General features: G+C 35.4%; 1 protein-coding gene across 7 annotated transcripts in view; it reads right to left on the bottom strand.

The window, feature by feature from the left end:
- The window catches only part of LOC120416326 (tyrosine-protein phosphatase Lar), a 441119-nt gene that overhangs the window by 225561 nt on the left and 197900 nt on the right, over positions 1-17658 (bottom strand). For 6 of the 7 annotated variants that reach the window (XM_052708558.1, XM_052708557.1, XM_052708559.1 and 3 more), the window contains exon 4: positions 3773-4053. In XM_052708558.1, coding sequence (XP_052564518.1) covers positions 3773-3863 — 91 coding nt within the window. In that variant the 5' untranslated portion in view covers positions 3864-4053. Of the gene's footprint in view, positions 1-3772; positions 4054-4208; positions 5376-17658 lie in introns of all 7 variants that reach the window. The other variant, XM_039578051.2, reaches the window with a different exon arrangement.

Here is a 17658-nt window from a genome sequence, read left to right as displayed (position 1 = left end):
TGACGCGGGGGGTAATTGAAAATAATGATTAAACAGATTTAATTAGCTTGCAATAATAACTTTTGATTGTTTTTCCCCACTCTGGGCCGCGATGCCTTTCTGGGACCGACCGCGCACAGTTTGCGTCGAGTGCCAAAGGGGGTGTCCCCTTCGAAAAGAGTCACACATACATATGGTGTGTGTACACATACACTCACACGAGCGATAAATGCACCTGTGTTTCAGTTAAATGTTTAATTTTATTTGGAGGAAATAACAACTGGAAAAGGCTTTTCATTAAAAGCAAGTTTATTAATTTCCGAATGTCTTTTTTAAATTTAGTTGAATTTATTTTCTTTCCAACTGTAAAACATGAATTTTTTTATTCATAAATGACGCTTAAACATTGCAAAATTAGGAAGAACTCACGTTTGTCCTAATATCAAACCCCACCGTAATGTTACGCCCCATTTCACGTTGTCTGCTCTTATAATAACATTAATAAAATGATGAACGTTGAGTGAGTTGAGGAAGGTCAACAACAGAAAAAAACACAATTCTGTTTGAACAGCTCAATTTCACAGTCCCGGAGTTGCCCGAGTTGGTGGTGGTGGCGTCGGTTTCTCACCTGGTACGAACACAGGCAGGTAATCGATCAATCATTTTTTTTCTCGCAAACAATTTCGGAACGACTTTTTCCTGGAGAGCGATAAGCGCACACCTTTTGCTCCTGTGTGTGTGTGTTTTTTATCGCTGATGTGCAGTATAGAAATGTGTTTACCTTTGGAATTAACTTTTTCGCCAGAATGGCCCCTCATCAGGGGGAGCATCGTGAGCGGTGCCAAAGGAGAAAACGGATGTGGGTATTTTTTTTCGGTGGGAATTTTATCCCAAAGGAGTGTTTATAAAACAAATATTTGAGGGAAATTTGCAATTGTTCTGAGGACTGGATTAAAGCACAAGTAATAGTTAAAATAAAAGTTTATTCCAGCTAAACAATTGGAAAATGGAATTCATTCCAGCAAAAAAGTGTGTTTACAGTGAGTTTACATAGCGTAATTTCAACACGCAAAAGCTATGGTTGCTTATCGTATAGCAAATGTTACTGTTTTATTTGCAATGAAAAACTACGTATTCTGGTGAACAAAATCCGGTTTTGTTTGCTTTCGAAATATGTTTTGGATCCCGATGTGAACGTTTAACAAATAATATTTATCTCCTCTTTTTAGTTCGGCTGGTTTCGGCTGATGCCAAATTCAACAAACATATTTTCCATTGCAAAACTCTAACAACAGCTTAAGTAGTTTTTATTGAATAATTACAGTCCAAACTCGATTATCCGAAGACCTTGGCAAAATTTCACTTCGGATAATCGAATCACGAAAAAAATATTTTCACTGTCTTTTTTTATTGCTGAGCTTAAGTATGACACCTTAACTACTCTAAAGTGATTCAGAATTTTAAAATTCAAGATGATGGCCAAAATGGCGGTCATGAAATATTGAAAAAGGATTTTTTAATTTAATAGGCAATCCAACCATTCAAATTTGACTGAAACTAGATCGCAGAGCTCGAATTTGATGTTAAAAACAAGAAAATAACAGACTTATTCCTTTTGAAATTGTTATTGAATATTTTTGTTGTATTTCATCAAAATTTGATTTAAAACGCAAAAAAATATATATTTTTTTGATCAACTAAATTCGATTTTTTTTGTTTCACTAATCAAGATAGATTTTGCTAAACTACACAGAAAAAAAATCATGGTAAAATTACATCTGGGAAGGGGTACATCTATTATGTTAGAAAAAATGTGAAATTTTACCTCTGAAAATGTATAATTTTACCAGAAAAAAAACTGTTTATTTTTGCTAGTGAAATTCCAAATGATTTTTTCTTCCAATTTCAGAACTAAATATGAACTGGTTTAACAAATTATGTTTCAAAATAATCGCCCTCTTGAAGTGTGACAGTTCTTATGAATTTCAACTTTCCAAGAATCGAGAATTGAACTGAATCCCGAAAATGCATAAACCTTGGTATATCATCAATATCTTCAAACAAATTTCTTGCGTTGAAATTTGTTAATTAAAGACTTAGATTTCAAAACAGTCAAATATTCGGCAAACCATGTTTGTCCTTCTTTTTCTATGCCTCTAAAGTTGCGGTTTTCTGTCCCCTTAACAAATAAAAAAATAGAAAAATCATCAATTTTTTTCTGCGCTCAATTTTTTTCTGAATGGTCCTCATCAATCACCTTCAACTTTACCGAAGATATCAAGCTATCGGAAAAATCCTTCACAAGATCAGAGATTTTTTTTTATTTAGGGTGAATCAATGACACAAAATGAAAGAAGCCAAAAAAGTCATACGGGAGACCCCTCCACAGAGTTTGAGCCGAATAAAAAATACAAAAAAAATGCACGAAATTTGTCAATTTTGTAGAGAATTGCACACAAGCCTGTTTTGTTAAAATAAAATCAGCCGCTGATTATTTATTTTTTTAATTTGTGTATTTTGTTTTATTTTTGATTTTTTCGCCGTTGTTAACCCTCTTTTGATTAAATTTTGTTATGAATTTTGTTATTCAGTTGTGTTTTTGTTTTTCTTCTACAATTTTAGTATTGAACCATGCACTGTAACTTGGATTTTTCCCGCACTTTTGATAACAAGAATGCACATCTTTTTTCGAATGTTCAAAAATGGAAGGGGCCTGTTGGGGTCAAGGGTTGCCACAAATAGGGATTTACCTGTATTTTACAGATTTTTTAAGTGTAAGTAGGCCATACAGACTCTGTATTCACAGATATACAATTTTAAAGGAAAAAATAACATATACAGATTGTCAAAAAAAACTATTTAATGTAAATATGTCTTTATTTTTAAAATATTTTTGACGAATTTGCTGAAAAAGCCTAGACATGAATGTTACTCTTTTTTTAAGACGCGTTAAAACTATCTAGAATATGTTTTGTATTAAATTTGGTCAAAAATGTCAATACAAATTGTAAATACAGATTTTTGTCCACATGATACAGATAAACAGATTTTTGACCATCAAAAATATAGATTCAAATGTGGCAACCCCTGCGTACCGCATCACTATTACCCCTTACGACCTAGTTTCACGCGAATTGAAGAGGATTCGGGGCAACTTTTCCGATTTCATGCGAGTTCGGGGAGAATAACCCAGTAAAATCACGGCCTAAGTTGATCGCTTGAAAAATACATTTTTTCAAAATATTGACTAAGTGAAATAAAACAAGTCAAATAATCTTTTCTGTGCATTTAAACAATCAAGAATTGGTTTATAAATAAGGCTTTAGCGTTTCATTTAGTTCAAAACCCGCCTAGAGACGGGTTTGGCTTGTAGAGAGTCGCAGTTGATTTACTTTCTATTGTAGCGGAAACATGTTCAACTCAAGGTCACTCCTGTCATCAGTTTCCGCTTATCGCTCCTCGCCGGAACACTAATTATTTGCCTGTTCCTGAAGCACTTGATATCTGGTCCCCACTCCCCCAGAACCTTTGAAGACCCTCTTCAAAGTCCCATTTCTGCCCGGGACTCCTCCTCCAAAACACTGTCACTGTCATCGAGCTTGAAGTTACTTTCTCCCCGTTGACTTGTACCGCCCCCAGAGTACCTAATTAGACACTCGACGAGTCCTTATTGTTTCCCCTCCCCCCCCCTCCCTTCGGTTATCGCACCCGCCGTCGTTGTCGTCATCATTCCGGAGGAAGTTTTTTTCCCGATCCAAAACAAAAACCAAAAAAAGAAAGTATCTGTACTCACGTGATGCCAGGGCACTTGGCGGAGTCCCCGCCAGGACCAGGACCAGGACGGCTGTCAGGAATGCGGCGCTCGAGGCCGCCTCCAGCCCCATGTCTCAATTCCCCTCGCGTCGACTAATTATACTAGGTCGCTCGCTTCTTGTGTGTGTGTGTTTGTTTTTATTCTTTAGTGTGGAAATCGCACGAGTGTGTGCGTGCGCTTTCGTTGAGAGCGCTCGTTTCGGCTTATCTCGCACGCAACGGGTTCTCACGCACACCACTGCGCTGGAATTGCTCGCGACACTTTTTGGCGACGGGGGACGTCAACAAGTTTGGAGAGAAGTTTGTGGTAAGAATATCGGAGGTCATTATCGTAATAGTGGGGGGAATTGAGATTATGGGGGAATCAGGGACCATGGAAGAGAGACGAAAAACGCTTGATTAAATTAGAGTGTTACCTTTGTCAAGTGTCACCGGCGTGACATTCTGGATTGGGTTGGCTTTTTTGGGAGCGACGTCGACGAGAGCGAGAGAGAGACTTGAAGATTTCGGATGCTTAAAAATTAAAGGTAAAATTGACGCTAATTTCTCTACCCTTCCCCTTCCTTTCTTCCAGGAAGATTAAACCGCTTTGAACAACCCCACCCGGACGGAATCCCAGCAATGCGGTCCCAATTTGTAGCCGCTTCCTTCTACTCAAACGTCGACCACACAACCGCCGGAAGCAATCCTGTAAACGACGGCCGGAACGTAGCCGAAAAAAATCAATTTAAACTTTTCACAACATGGAATCTTTCAACCAGCCGGACTCGACGGATATCAATCTTTTCTTCTTCTTCTTTCTCCTCACAACAAAGCACAACACTTTCCTTCGCCGAAGGAAGTTCGCTTTTCACCGTTAAAGACCCCTTCCAGGGCTTTTCTCCACCTCACACAGACCGCGGTTCGACTGAATTAACTTCCTGAACCTTTTCCGTCTGCTTCTTCTTCTTCTTCTTCCCACAGCTGTTTGACGTCTGAAAATCGTTAACTGCTTCCTCCTTCCACTGTTTCTTCCTCCTTTTCCTCATCAACCGGCTGCTTCGCGATTATCTCTGGCAACGATTTTTCTGGCACCACTTCGGGCTGGCAGCACTTGCCTCGTTGAATGTGCTTCTTCTTCTTGCCGATGTTTCGTTTGCACACAATTACGACGGCAGCGTGGCGGCCTCGGGCCGTTGTTAGGCCGGTCGAGCCACATTCCGGCGAATTCCACCCCCCTTACGGATGGCAGCACTGCTGCCGGTTGCTTCCAGCGGACCGCATCGCACGAGCTATTGTTCACCACACTCTGTAATGGAGCCCCCCTTCTTGCGCCGTAGGCTGGTGGTGGGCCGTTTCCTCTAATTTATGATTATTGGATTTCATAATTTTCGATTCATTAATTTTCTCCGCTTCATCATGATGGTGGGCACTGTTTCGGGGATTATTATTAATTTACTTTGGCGCCGCTGGATGCACTGGCCCTTTAGGCTTGAAACACTTGCTTTTGGTTGCTGCTGGGGTTTATCACACTTTGGAGCAACTTTATTTTCCTTTCTTGCTGTAACTTTAGTTGGGTCGTTTTCCACTGGAAGTCCTCATAGCTGAACACATGGAATTAAGATGGTGTGAGCTTCATTATTGATTGATTTCAGTTTAGAAACGATGATCCACTGATGGCTTGACTTGGCATCACACTTTAATGGGTTTTCACCTTTAGTCTTCGTACCGTCATTTTTTGCATTTTTCACATTGAAAATGTTTTTCTAAGAAAATCACTTTCAAAAAGTATGCTTCGTTATATTTTTTGATAAATAAAAAAAAACATAAAACAAATACACATTTTATTTAAAGTTTTGTTCCCTTCAAAAATTCGTTTGTTACGTTACTTAATTCAACCCAAATAATCTCAAATTAATATAGCTTCGATTCCTTAAAAAAAATCATTTCATACACTCATATCTTCTGATAGGGTCTTCTGATAGTTTGTCCAGCGATGGGTTGAATGATTGATCCGAACATAGTCTCTATCAAAATATCTGAGGTTCGGCATCAAAATTTTCTGAAGTGCTCATAACTTTTAATAGGTTTATCAGATATTCCCTTGTTTGGGATCGTCAGAAAGGTTATTTGAAACCTTTCTAAAAATATTTAATATGGTTTTACGCACTTCAGCCCGAATTTGATTCTGAGTCAAAATAAATTATGCGAAGATAGGTTTACGAGGTCTAATTAAGAAGTTCATTTTGGGAGTGATTTTATAGCCTTGCCTCAGTGAGGAAGGTAAAAACTTATAAAATCCTTCAACTGACACAGTAGTTCGACCCCGATTCCATTTCCGAGAAACTTTGCTTTAATTTTGGTCCCTGATAACGATTTACAGAAAAAAAATAATTTGAGAAATTAACTATTAAAATGGAATTAAACCAGATGCTAAGAAAATTTCATGGCATGAAAAAATTAATTTCAAATTCAAAACTGAAAATAAAAAAATCTCTCTTAATGTATATAAAATATTAAAATATTCAAACGAATAATGGGTGTGATTCCATTTAAAAAAAATCTCCCTGAATCTGTTTTTTTTATTTTGTTTAAAAAAGTGGAAGACTGATTGTGGAATGATTTCAATTTATCGTATAATTTAAATCATAATTTTGTGCTAAGAGAAGTAATTTATTAAACTGAAAACCAAAAATAAAACCAATAAAAAGTAACAACTTCTTATTGTTTGGAAGGTGCTCAATTGATGCAAACATATTTTAAAAACCTGCTTCAAATTTTTGAACAAAAAAATGAGTTGCCTCGAGTAAAAAAAACACAAGAAGTTAGATTTGCAAGTACAAAACAAAAAAAATACTAAAACCAGTATGACTTGTTCTTGAACAAATAATTTTCATGGAAAATATTATTTCTTAATAATTTTTTTTATGTGTTAATGTTATTCTTTATCACACTCTCTCAAACTGGTCACAGAAGCAAGTTTTAAAAAAATGTTATGCTTCTACAGTATGAATAAATTTCATTCACTGTTTAAACAATTTGATAAAAAAAACCTTTCATCAAAATTAAAAAAAATTTCTATTTTCTTGAAGTTGTAAGATTTTTTTACATTCAGTTAAGATATCAATTGATCCTCACACTTATTTTAAATCATTGAAAACGCTGTTCCATACAATTTTGTTGCAAAATATATATCAGAACCATAAATTTCAATAAATATTAAATTTACCGGGAATTTCCGGGAAATTTATTTAAAATTTTCCGTTTTCGCGGCCCATTTTTTCAATTATTCTTCACGAGTTTTTGAAAAAGAAAAAAAGAAAACGTTTTTTTTTTCAAATCAATATTCGTTAAATGGATAAGACCTAAAACCAGGGTTGCCAGTAAGTCAAATAATTCTTGGAATTTCAGATTATTCATGTGCCAGCCAGAATGAAGATTAATCATTATCTTTGCCAGATTTTTACAGATCATGACAGATTTTTCATTTTATGCCGATTTTGAACGGGTAAAATGAACGAGTTAAATATTTTTTTTAAAAAATTTAGATGACAATTGTTTAAGTGAAAATAAAATTTCAACATTTTCGAAGCCAAAAAATCAATTAAATCATTTAAATTCTACAAACTTTTGTATTAAGGTAAAACGGGACGCCAGTTTTTAGACAACTCCCGTTCAACTGAAATCAGTTTCTGAACTCGACAGATTGCTTGCTATCATTACATTTATCGCCTGCAACCCACAGAACTTGTTGAAACTACGACTGACTTCTTTCAAAAAACTCGTGTCGGGGTTCAATATGGCGCTGTCAACCCATTTCACCTTAATGCATAACTTCTGTGTTCTCCTCCTTTCAAAATTGTAAGATTTTTGTCTGCCAGATTTTCCCAGATTTTTTTAATCGGAACTTGACCAAATTTTTCGCCGAGTCCAAAACATTTAAGATCTGGCAACCCTGTCTTGAGATATGGCCACTTAAGTGATATTTATGTACATTTTTATTCCGGATCTAAAAAATAGATGATATTTGTGTCCAACCCCTTCATATCACCCATTGTTGGTAATGAGTGAGGAAGGATCCAACCACATAGGTGGATTAAGTTAGTTTTTTTCTTCAGCACGTTTGACTACGGTTTTTTTTTGCAGACGAGAAAATTGCCAAAGAATTCTAGAATTTGTTCAATTGTCAATTATAATAAGCTTTAAGTTGAATTTGGTTGTCTTGTTAAATGTCATTTAAATAATTTTAATATATGTAGAAGAATATTGCTGATTTTCTAATGAAATTTCAGACCAAAATGACTTCTTGGAAATAAGCATCATAATCAACAGCAAAAAATATATCCGCTCATCACACTCCAATGCAACGAATGATTGATGTAGATTTCCGGGAAAATGTTCGTTCTTCCCGCCTCGGTTCACACAGATATCGAATTTATTTATTTATTGCATTTCTTCCCTCCAACCACCAACACTCCCCTACTCACCCCCCAACATTCTGGACTTGATCGTGTCAAGTTCCATTATCCCAAATCGGCCGCAATCGATAGAGACGTCACGTTGGCTGGCGAATTGCCAATGTATTCCCAATTACACGGGAAAAACGTCCACCAGGTTTTTTTGTTCTTCTTTCCTTCCGCTCCAGACCCAACCTCCCGAACAACCCTCCAGGGCGTGTCATGATCCTTGGATGGTCCTCCGGATCTGCCCACATTCTCTCCCCCAATGGGAAATGTGAAATGGGAGTACAAGGAGGAGCAGGGCAAAAAAAATCCTCCGAAATGGCATCATTAAATTCGACCATAATGGCCATTTGCAGGAGTGCTTGAACGATGGGAACCCGAAACGAAAATATGATTCGAGAGAGAGGAGGAGGGCAGAATCTGTCGAATCAAAAGTCAAACGGTTGTACAAATAATGGGGCGAAACCGATATTTATGTAAGGGGATGTTATTTTTTATTTTTTTTTGCTGCCGTTCTGCGTTTCAAATTTAAGCTTTGCGTTTTGTGGGGTGTTTTACTTAAATTGGCATGCGACATTTAAAACATTACAAAATTATGAAATACATACTTCGAAGGTCTGCTATGTTCAAAGGGAAATTTTTGAATATAATTTATTCAACTAATTAAATTTTTAACTGTCAAAGCTTTTAGGCGTTGTTCGTTTTGAAATAAATGTTTTTGATTTTGGAAATTCATTGCATCTCTAAGACCGTGAGCAATTCCAACCACCCTAGTAACCTCTTACAATGGTTACCTTACAAATCTCTCACTTTTTACCTGAGATGCGAAACCAACCCCACTTTCCTCCGGTCGATGCACACCACGTACCAGAACCGCCCAGGCCACCCCGAGCCAATCCCAATCACGGAATCCGTTCCGCAACCGGTTTGAAGGCAAGCAGGTCGGGGCAAAATCAACAAAAGCGGGATCTCGCAGGAAAAGGGTCTCTCCCGGTAGATGCTTTTATTTTTGGCTTTCTTTGCCTTTCACTGGGAGAGCCCATTTGCAGGGGATTGTCGAAGGATGCGGAAACGGGTTAGGCAAACACAATGCCTACGGATGCTGACAGTAGCAAATACTGAAGGGAGAATGGTCGACCCTCCTCCCTCTTCTCCAACTTCCACTTTTCCGGTCGGATTTTCCACCATCCGTCGTTTAAAGGCCACCCGGCTCGCACTCAGAAACTGGCTGAAACAGATTGCTTCCTCCCCGTTTTTACCCGAGATCCAAAACATACGGCCTACATTTCACCTGTGTGTCGACCATGTCACCTGGAAAGCATATTGTGAGAGCACACACTGTCTGACGGAGGTTTCGTCAGGGGCTGGTTGGGTGCGGGAGGATCTTTTTTTGTTTTGTTTTAAACTTGGCCTGGCAATTTTCTCACATGTTTTGTGTCTGCTTGTACCGGTCTGGTTAGACCATATCAGTGCAGAAATGGCTCAGGCATGTGTGAATCATTGCAAAGATGAGACGATTTTTAACGAAAAAAATCACTTTGCTGGGTGACAGTGTGTTGAAGGGGAGAATCTGTGTTTTTTAAATCTTTATGACGATTTTTTTTATCAAATTTATGAAACCTTTTTAAAATGTTACCTTTATTTATAATAAATTCCGTTGCAAAGGATTTTTTTTAAATGTTTTATGTTGCCCTCTTCAATGCTGGCTTGAAAAATCAGCGGGCAACATATTTTTTTTCAAAAACTTAAATTTTTTAAAGTAAGTCGAAGTGCAGTCAACTGAATATAATTGCGTCATTATTAAAAATGATGGAACCAGTATTAAAGCTTTTTTTTTTAATGTTTGTAACTCTTTTTTGTGCGGATAAAAGGAAGGCTTTATAGTTGGTACTAGTTGCAGAGGCCGATAGCTATAAAGTTAACTTCGTTTATTTTCATTTCGTTTTTTACCTCAGCATCGTGTCCCTAGGAAAATTTAGTTGAACAATTGTGGCTCTGGCGCAATTTACAGTTTTTTTTAAATATTGAGCAACCATGCGTCTCGACTGAATCATTGCTTTCAATAAGTAAGATTTTTTCTAGCATGAAGAATGATTTTATGATTAAAAAATGTCATTAAATTTGTCAATCAAACTCTAACTAGAAGGAACATTTTTAAAGAAATGTTAATGGATTCCTTAAGAATATCGTCTGTTGTGTGCTATCTTGTGACAACAACCATTTAGTTCTATTCGAGAAAATTGATTTTTAAAGTTTGATGATAAATAATTTCAAAACTATGAATGATAGAGCCTAACTTTTTGAAGCAATCGGTTCGTATACTATCGCTTAACAAACGCTCCAAGTTTCAACTAATTTTGTAACACCATTTAAAGGATACAGTAAATTATTTTAACAAAAATTTGAAAAGCACGTGTCACAAGTGTGTTTCGAAAGTAAAATTGTACTACGTGTCACAGGTGTGCACAGAATTTCCATACAAACTAAAATAGGCTTAAATCAATAGTTTAACCGACTTAATCAATATATTTTCAAAAACAAAAGATTGCATTGCCTTTAGAAAGTGTGTATCAAGTTAAATTTGTGAAAAACAAGATTTTTTTTCCACATTTTCCAACAACATGTATGACGTGTCACAAGTATGCACGATCATTTTGATGATAAAATGGTCTATGTCACAAGTGTGTATTGCGATATCCGGGAAACGGAAGCGAGTTTCCAAAATCGGGCTAAAGCATCTTGCAGTGTTTGTTAAGTATAGCAAAACGTCATCATTAACTCATTTTCGACCAAAATGGTCTATGTCACAAGATAGCACACAGCAGACGATATGGAAATTTTATTCAAATTTCAAACAAAAGCTACTCTGCTGAAAATCTGTGGTTTGAGAATCAGGCACGAAATTGGCCGAATTTATTTCACTTAATTTTGTACTTTCTTAATTTGATAACTAACTAAGGCATATGAGAACTTTTCCTATGTCCACTGCCATAATTTTACAACTTACTAACTTACAAACTTAGTGGTGCGAGCTGTCATTATGCTATGGTATTAATAATTTATCAAATTAATATCTTAAAATTATTTCAATTCAATATTATTTGAAAATGATAAAAATCAATACATCAAAATTAGTATTGAAATATTTTTTTCCTAATCTGAGATTTTTTTTTCGAAAATCAGGAATCTAATGAGTATTTATAGCCTTGAAGCACTTGTGCAATTTTGTCAGTTCGAGCTGGTGTATAAACGGCGACAGTTTTCCCACCACAAAGCCTAAAAATGTCTATTGATTAATTTACTGTTAGTACAAGAATAGTTTGTTGATTTTCGTATCTTAAGTAGGCATTTTCAGAACGATTTGATTTCTTCGGGCAATGGTAGGTTATAGTAAGAAATTTTCATAAAATAAAGTCACAGTCTTATCAAACACGCCCATTTTTCAAATAATTATTGTATTCACTGAGTTGAACTCTTTAGATGAGCACTTTAAAAATTTTGGAAATAAGAAGGTTTGTTCTCGGTGTCAAAACAAAATAATGTCTAAAAATAAAAATTGAATTTTGAATTAAACGGTTAAAAAGTTAAAAAGTTAAAATTTCTTTAAAATTTGCAACTTTTTGGAATAATGCCCATGATTTGGCATTGCTGAAGATAATTATTTTATAAAAATCAAAGCTTCTGAGTGTCTCCAAACAGCAGAGGATTTAAAATGGCGATACTGAAAATCGGGGAGAAATTAATACGACTTCAATTTATTATTCAAATATTTTTCAACCAATATGACTTCTCCATGATTTAAAATTTTAAAACATGTACTGAGCTGTGTCAAACCATGTCCATCTAAGTTACAAACTACCTTAATCCACCTATATGGTTGATGCCGTCCTCACTCTTTACCAACAATTGGCGATTCGATGGGATTGGACAATTTTTTAATCTAGTTTTTCTTAAAGTCAGCAATAAAAAAGTGCATATATAGCACTTAAGTGGCCATAACTTAAGACAGGGTTGCCAGATTCTCAATGTTTTGGACTCGTTGGAAAGGTCTTTCGATTACGTAACGAACCATTTATAACATTTATTTAAGTCGATTTCCGATCACTTATCTAACAGCCGGATAAATAAAAAAACACATTTATATACATAACTTTTGAACTACTTATCGAAACTTTATAAAAATCAATAGGTACGTATGGGACCTTAAACCAAATCGAATGCAACTGGTTTGACCAAAATCGGTTCAGCCAGTGCTGAGAAAACTCAGTGAGAATTTTGGTCACATACACACACACATACACACACAGACATTTGTTCAGTTTTCGATTCTGAGTCGATAGGTATACATGAAGGTGGGTCTACGAATTTTCTGAGAAAAGTTCATTTTTAGAGCAGGATTATAGCCTTACCTCAGTGAGGAAGGCAAACAAAAGTTGTTTTCAATAGTGCCTTAAATTTTTTTGGTTGAAAATTGTTAACCAGGGTGTTTCTTACAAATTCCAGCCTAAAAGTGAGCAAATTGAAATAATTACGTCAAATTGATCATTTGTACGGTTTCTTTGCTGTATTTATTAAAAAAGCAATTAGATTTTTTTCAATTTGTAATGAAATTTAATTAATTTTCAGGTTTAGTAAACAAAAAAAATCCAAGTTTGGTCAAAAATTATTACATATTGATTTAAAAAAAACATAAAAATATCAATTTTGAAAAAAATAACTTCGTAGAATTCTGCTCTTCTCGTAAAAAAAACTTCAAATCTTAAAACTCGATACAAAATTTTCCAAACAATGAGAGAACAAAAAAATTATTGACTTAAATTGAACCTTTTATTGAAAACCTTGTGAAATCTATTGTAAATTATTTATAATTTTTTTGTAATTTTTGAATTTTTGGGACCACAGATCAGTACAAAACGTTAAATTTTAGGAAAAAATATGTTGATATTTGAATATTTGGAATATTTTTAATAGAATCATAGATGTAATGATTGTTCAAAATTTTGAAAATTAGAAATAAATATTGATATTGTTATAACACCTTAGTGGATGGTTAATTTCAAACTAGAAATGAACATTGATATACTGACAGAATTTACCACAGTTCAGATTTTTTAGATTTGTATTAAACGAACATTTTTGTTTAAGCATTTTTTTTTTCATACTGGTTATGTCTGTAACATAATAACCTCACATTTTTCTTTAGCAATGCATAAATGTTCAAAAATGTATTCTAGTAACATAATCCTTTTTTCAATGTGCTATTTTTCAAAATAAAACTTATTATAACATAAAATTTAATACAAAATTGACGTCACTGACAGTCTTCCCCGCTTTGCAACTCCTCTCCAGGCCATGACCATCCTGTTTGACAACAAAACCGGAGCGAAAAGGCGAACCAAACAAGGTAGGACAATATTGTGATGAGTGTGCTGCGCAGTGGAAAAGTTGCCCGGGAAAGGAGCAAGTTTAAATTTAATCTGTTGTGTTTATCCGGCAGCAGCCAGAGATGGGTCTTCCCTATGTGTGTGTGCGAGTGTGTGCAACGGGATTGAGATTTTCAATAAAGACCCCACTCCTCCTCTCCCCAACTCTCTCGCTTGGTTACCTGTACTTTTACCCACCCACACACACACACACACACACACACACACACACACACACACACACACACACACACACACACACACACACACACACACACCCATCCACCCACACGCAAGCCAAGGATGTGTCCTTTGTTTTGGGCTAATTGTTTATACTGACCCACTTTTTGCTGGGAGCTTTTCAGCCGGAGACAGGACTTTTAATTCCCAGGCGAGCTGGAGGGTGGGCGCAAAAGGGTTGTGCGGGGAAAACCAGAGCAAACTTTTCCGGGTATGATTAAAATTTTAAAAGGTTTCCACACCGGGAAAGAAGCAAAGGCTGGCTCGAATATTGTGCAAGGATCAGCCAACCGTGCCTGCGTGGTGCCGGATCATCCGGCGAGAATATTATGCTAGGGTAGGGATTTTGGGCTGGGGTTTTTTCGTCTTGTTTTTTTTTTATTTTTAATATTTTCAGGTAAATGCAACTTGGGACAGCGTAAACAACGAGGTTTTGTGTGTTAAGTTGAAGGTTGGTTTTTATTTCGTTGACTTTTTTTCGCCGTGAATTGCGTTGAGCCGAAAATGGGTCCGGTCTTGGGAAAATTGGCAGCTGTCGATATTGTGAGTATTTTTTTTTGTATGTTCCACCGACAATGTTGCATTAATGAAAGGATTGTGTTTTTCATAAATATTGTAATGAGATCGGGTTGTATTTTCTTGCAATATAGAAAACAAAAACCCTGGTTGAATCCACCTAGAGGTGTATACCAAATGAAAAGCTTTGACAAATCGTCGTTGTCGTGCTATCTTGCCGCACGTGCATTTTGTGTCACATTGAGTGAAGAACGCCATTTTGTGCAGCTCTCAATGCATCACTTTCGATTTAAGATATTCAATAAAACCGAGAAAACTCCGGGCATTGTTGTCACTTTTCATATGAAAGAAGGCTCAACCTGTCGTGCTATCTGACACACTCTGGAAATTGTTGTTAGTGCGACAACTGGCCAAAGGGATTTCAAGTCAGAACGCGTTTGACACAAGTATGATCTCGATTACCGTAAACAACCAAATTCAACCAAATTTCGGGACATTGCACAGAATGGTAAACCAAACATAACTAGATTGTTATGGTTTACATTGCATGCTGGGTAATTCTCCGCCAACTCACACAGCAGTTGCCCCGACCCCTCTTCGATTTGCGTGAAACTTTGTCCTAAGGGGTAACTTTTGTCCCTGATCACGAATCCGAGGTCCGTTTTCTGATATCTCGTGCAGAGGAGCGGTACGACCCCTTCCATTTTTGATCATGTGAAAAAAGAGGTGTTTTTCAATAATTTGCAGCCTGAAACGGTGATGAGATAGAAATTTGGTGTCAAAGGGACTTTTATGTAAAATAAGACGCCCGATTCAATGGCGTATTCGAAAAAACGTATTTATCATCGGAAACACACACAAGAAAAGTTTTAAAAACTCTGCCATTTTCCGTTACTCAACTGTAAATTTTTTTGGAACATGTCATTTTAAGGGAAATTTAATTTACTTTTCGAATCTTCATCGGCCCAGAAGGGTCATTTTTTCATTTTAAAATTTCGTGTTTTTTTTAACTTGGCAGGGTTATTTTTTAGAGTGTAACAATGTTCTACAAAGTTGTAGAGCAGACAATTACACAAATTTTATTATATAAACATAAGTGGGTTGTTTATAAACATCACGAGTTATTGCGATTTTACGAAAAAAAGTTTTGAAAAAGTTGGTCGTCGTTGATCATGGCCGTTCATGGTCACCCGCGACAGACACGGACGACGAAACAAAGAGAAACGTAAAAAGTAACTTTTTCAAAACTTTGTTTCGTAAAACCGCGTGATGTTTATGAGCAAACCCCTTATGTCCATATATCAAAATTTTTGTAATTGTCTGCTCTACAATTTTGTAGAACATTGTTACACTCTAAAAAATAACCCTGTAAAGTCAGAAAAAACACGAAATTTTAAAATGAAAAATTTTGTTCTAAATGAAAAAATGACCCTTCGGGGTCAATGTAGATTCAAAAACTACATCAAATTTCCCATAAAATGACATGTTCCAAATTTTTTTACAGTCGAGTAACGGAAAAAAGAGAATTTTTAAAACTTTTTTAGTGTTTTTTTCGATGAAAAATACGTTTTTTCGGAATTCTGACTACGCCATCAAATCGGGCGTCTAATTTTACATAAAAGTCCCTTTGACACCAAATTTCTATCTCATCACCGTTTCAGGCTGCAAATTATTGAAAAACACCTCTTTCTTCGCATGTTCAAAAATGAAAGGGGTCGTACCGCCCCTACGTCACGAGATATCAAAAAATGGACCTCGGATTCGTGATCAGGGACAAAAGTTACCCCTTAGGACAAAGTTTCACGCAAATCGAAGAGGGGTCGGGGCAACTTTTCCCGATTTCGTGTGAGTTGGTAGAGAATTACCCATAAATTTTAAAGAAATTATACAAGTATGACAAAAAAAAAGATGAAAAATTAAGGCCATCATCTATTTTTGATTTTGGGTTCCAAAATTCATAAACAACTATAAATTGATGTTGGTCTTTTTATAATCAAAATATCTCAGCACATGTTCACTAATTATTATTAATATTCAAACCATGTGTTCCATTTTTTTAAACAAAAAAATATCCCAAAATACTTAAAATTTTAAAAGTCAGAAAATGTACATAAATTTACACGTTATAGTCTGGACAATTTTAACAAACAAAAAAAATGTTTCTCGTTTCACGCTTGATGCAAAATTTGAGTGACAAAAAAATTAGTTGAGTCACAATTAAAACTTTAATATTTTGAAATATTTACAACATTTTGAGTCGTTGAATAGCCATATTGTATATTTTGAAATTCAATTGATTGAAAAAGTACAAAGTTTCAAATCTTAAAATTTTAAGAATATGAGTATTTAAAAAAAATACATTATTTAGCAAAAAAAAAATGTATATTACACTACAATTTCTGTTATCTAGTGAAAATATTGAAAAGATCCTCGTTTCTAACCCACACTGCAGTTTATTAAAATTTAAAAATTGTGAAAACGACGTGGAATTTTGATTCTTTTATAATAAATTCCAAATGCAGATCGAAGCTTTGCTAAATTCTGCATAAATTTCAATATTTTATAAAATAATTTTGAGAAAATGTTAGAGATTTGAAACTAAGGCAAATATTTTTGAAATATTATGACAGCCCAAAAGAATGTGAGAGCAAACAACAATATATTTGTCAAAAATCTTCAAAATCTTAATGGAATGAGGGATTTTTCCAAAAACGGGAATTCCCGAATCTCGGTAATTTTCTTTTTTTGTTGTTTTGCTTTAGACATTCAGATTTGATTGTGAAAATAGTGAACAGTTGAATAATTTGTAATCTATAGACATTTTAAGGCATAATTTGTTGCCGTTATAGCATTAATTTGACTTTTAAGGATGTTTTTGTAATTTTAGTGTACTTATGCACAAACTGCCTATCAATGCTATTTCTTGACTCTTTCTCTTCAGAGCTGCCTTAAAAGAAGAGACCATCAAAATAAAATGTACACCGATTTCCAAATTTAATGCTGTAAAATATGCTGTCCCTATTGAGACGATTTGTCACAGTTGGAAATAGTGACATAGATAGAGATAATTGATAATTTAAAAAATGTTTGTAGAACAAAACTCCATATGGGTCATTCCAGGTCAACTGAGTACACTTTTGGACTCGACCCTCTGTCCTATGAATTCAATTCCGAAGTAAGTTTCTCACATATAAAAACCGGACTTTTTTCAGTAAAATCGCTGTATCTCGCCAATAGTTCATTTT

Source organism: Culex pipiens, chromosome 2 (assembly GCF_016801865.2).
Source record: "Culex pipiens pallens isolate TS chromosome 2, TS_CPP_V2, whole genome shotgun sequence".
NCBI classification, from domain to species: domain Eukaryota; kingdom Metazoa; phylum Arthropoda; class Insecta; order Diptera; family Culicidae; genus Culex; species Culex pipiens.
Note: the sequence above shows the minus strand (reverse complement) of the source record. Positions and strands in the feature narration are given on the sequence as shown.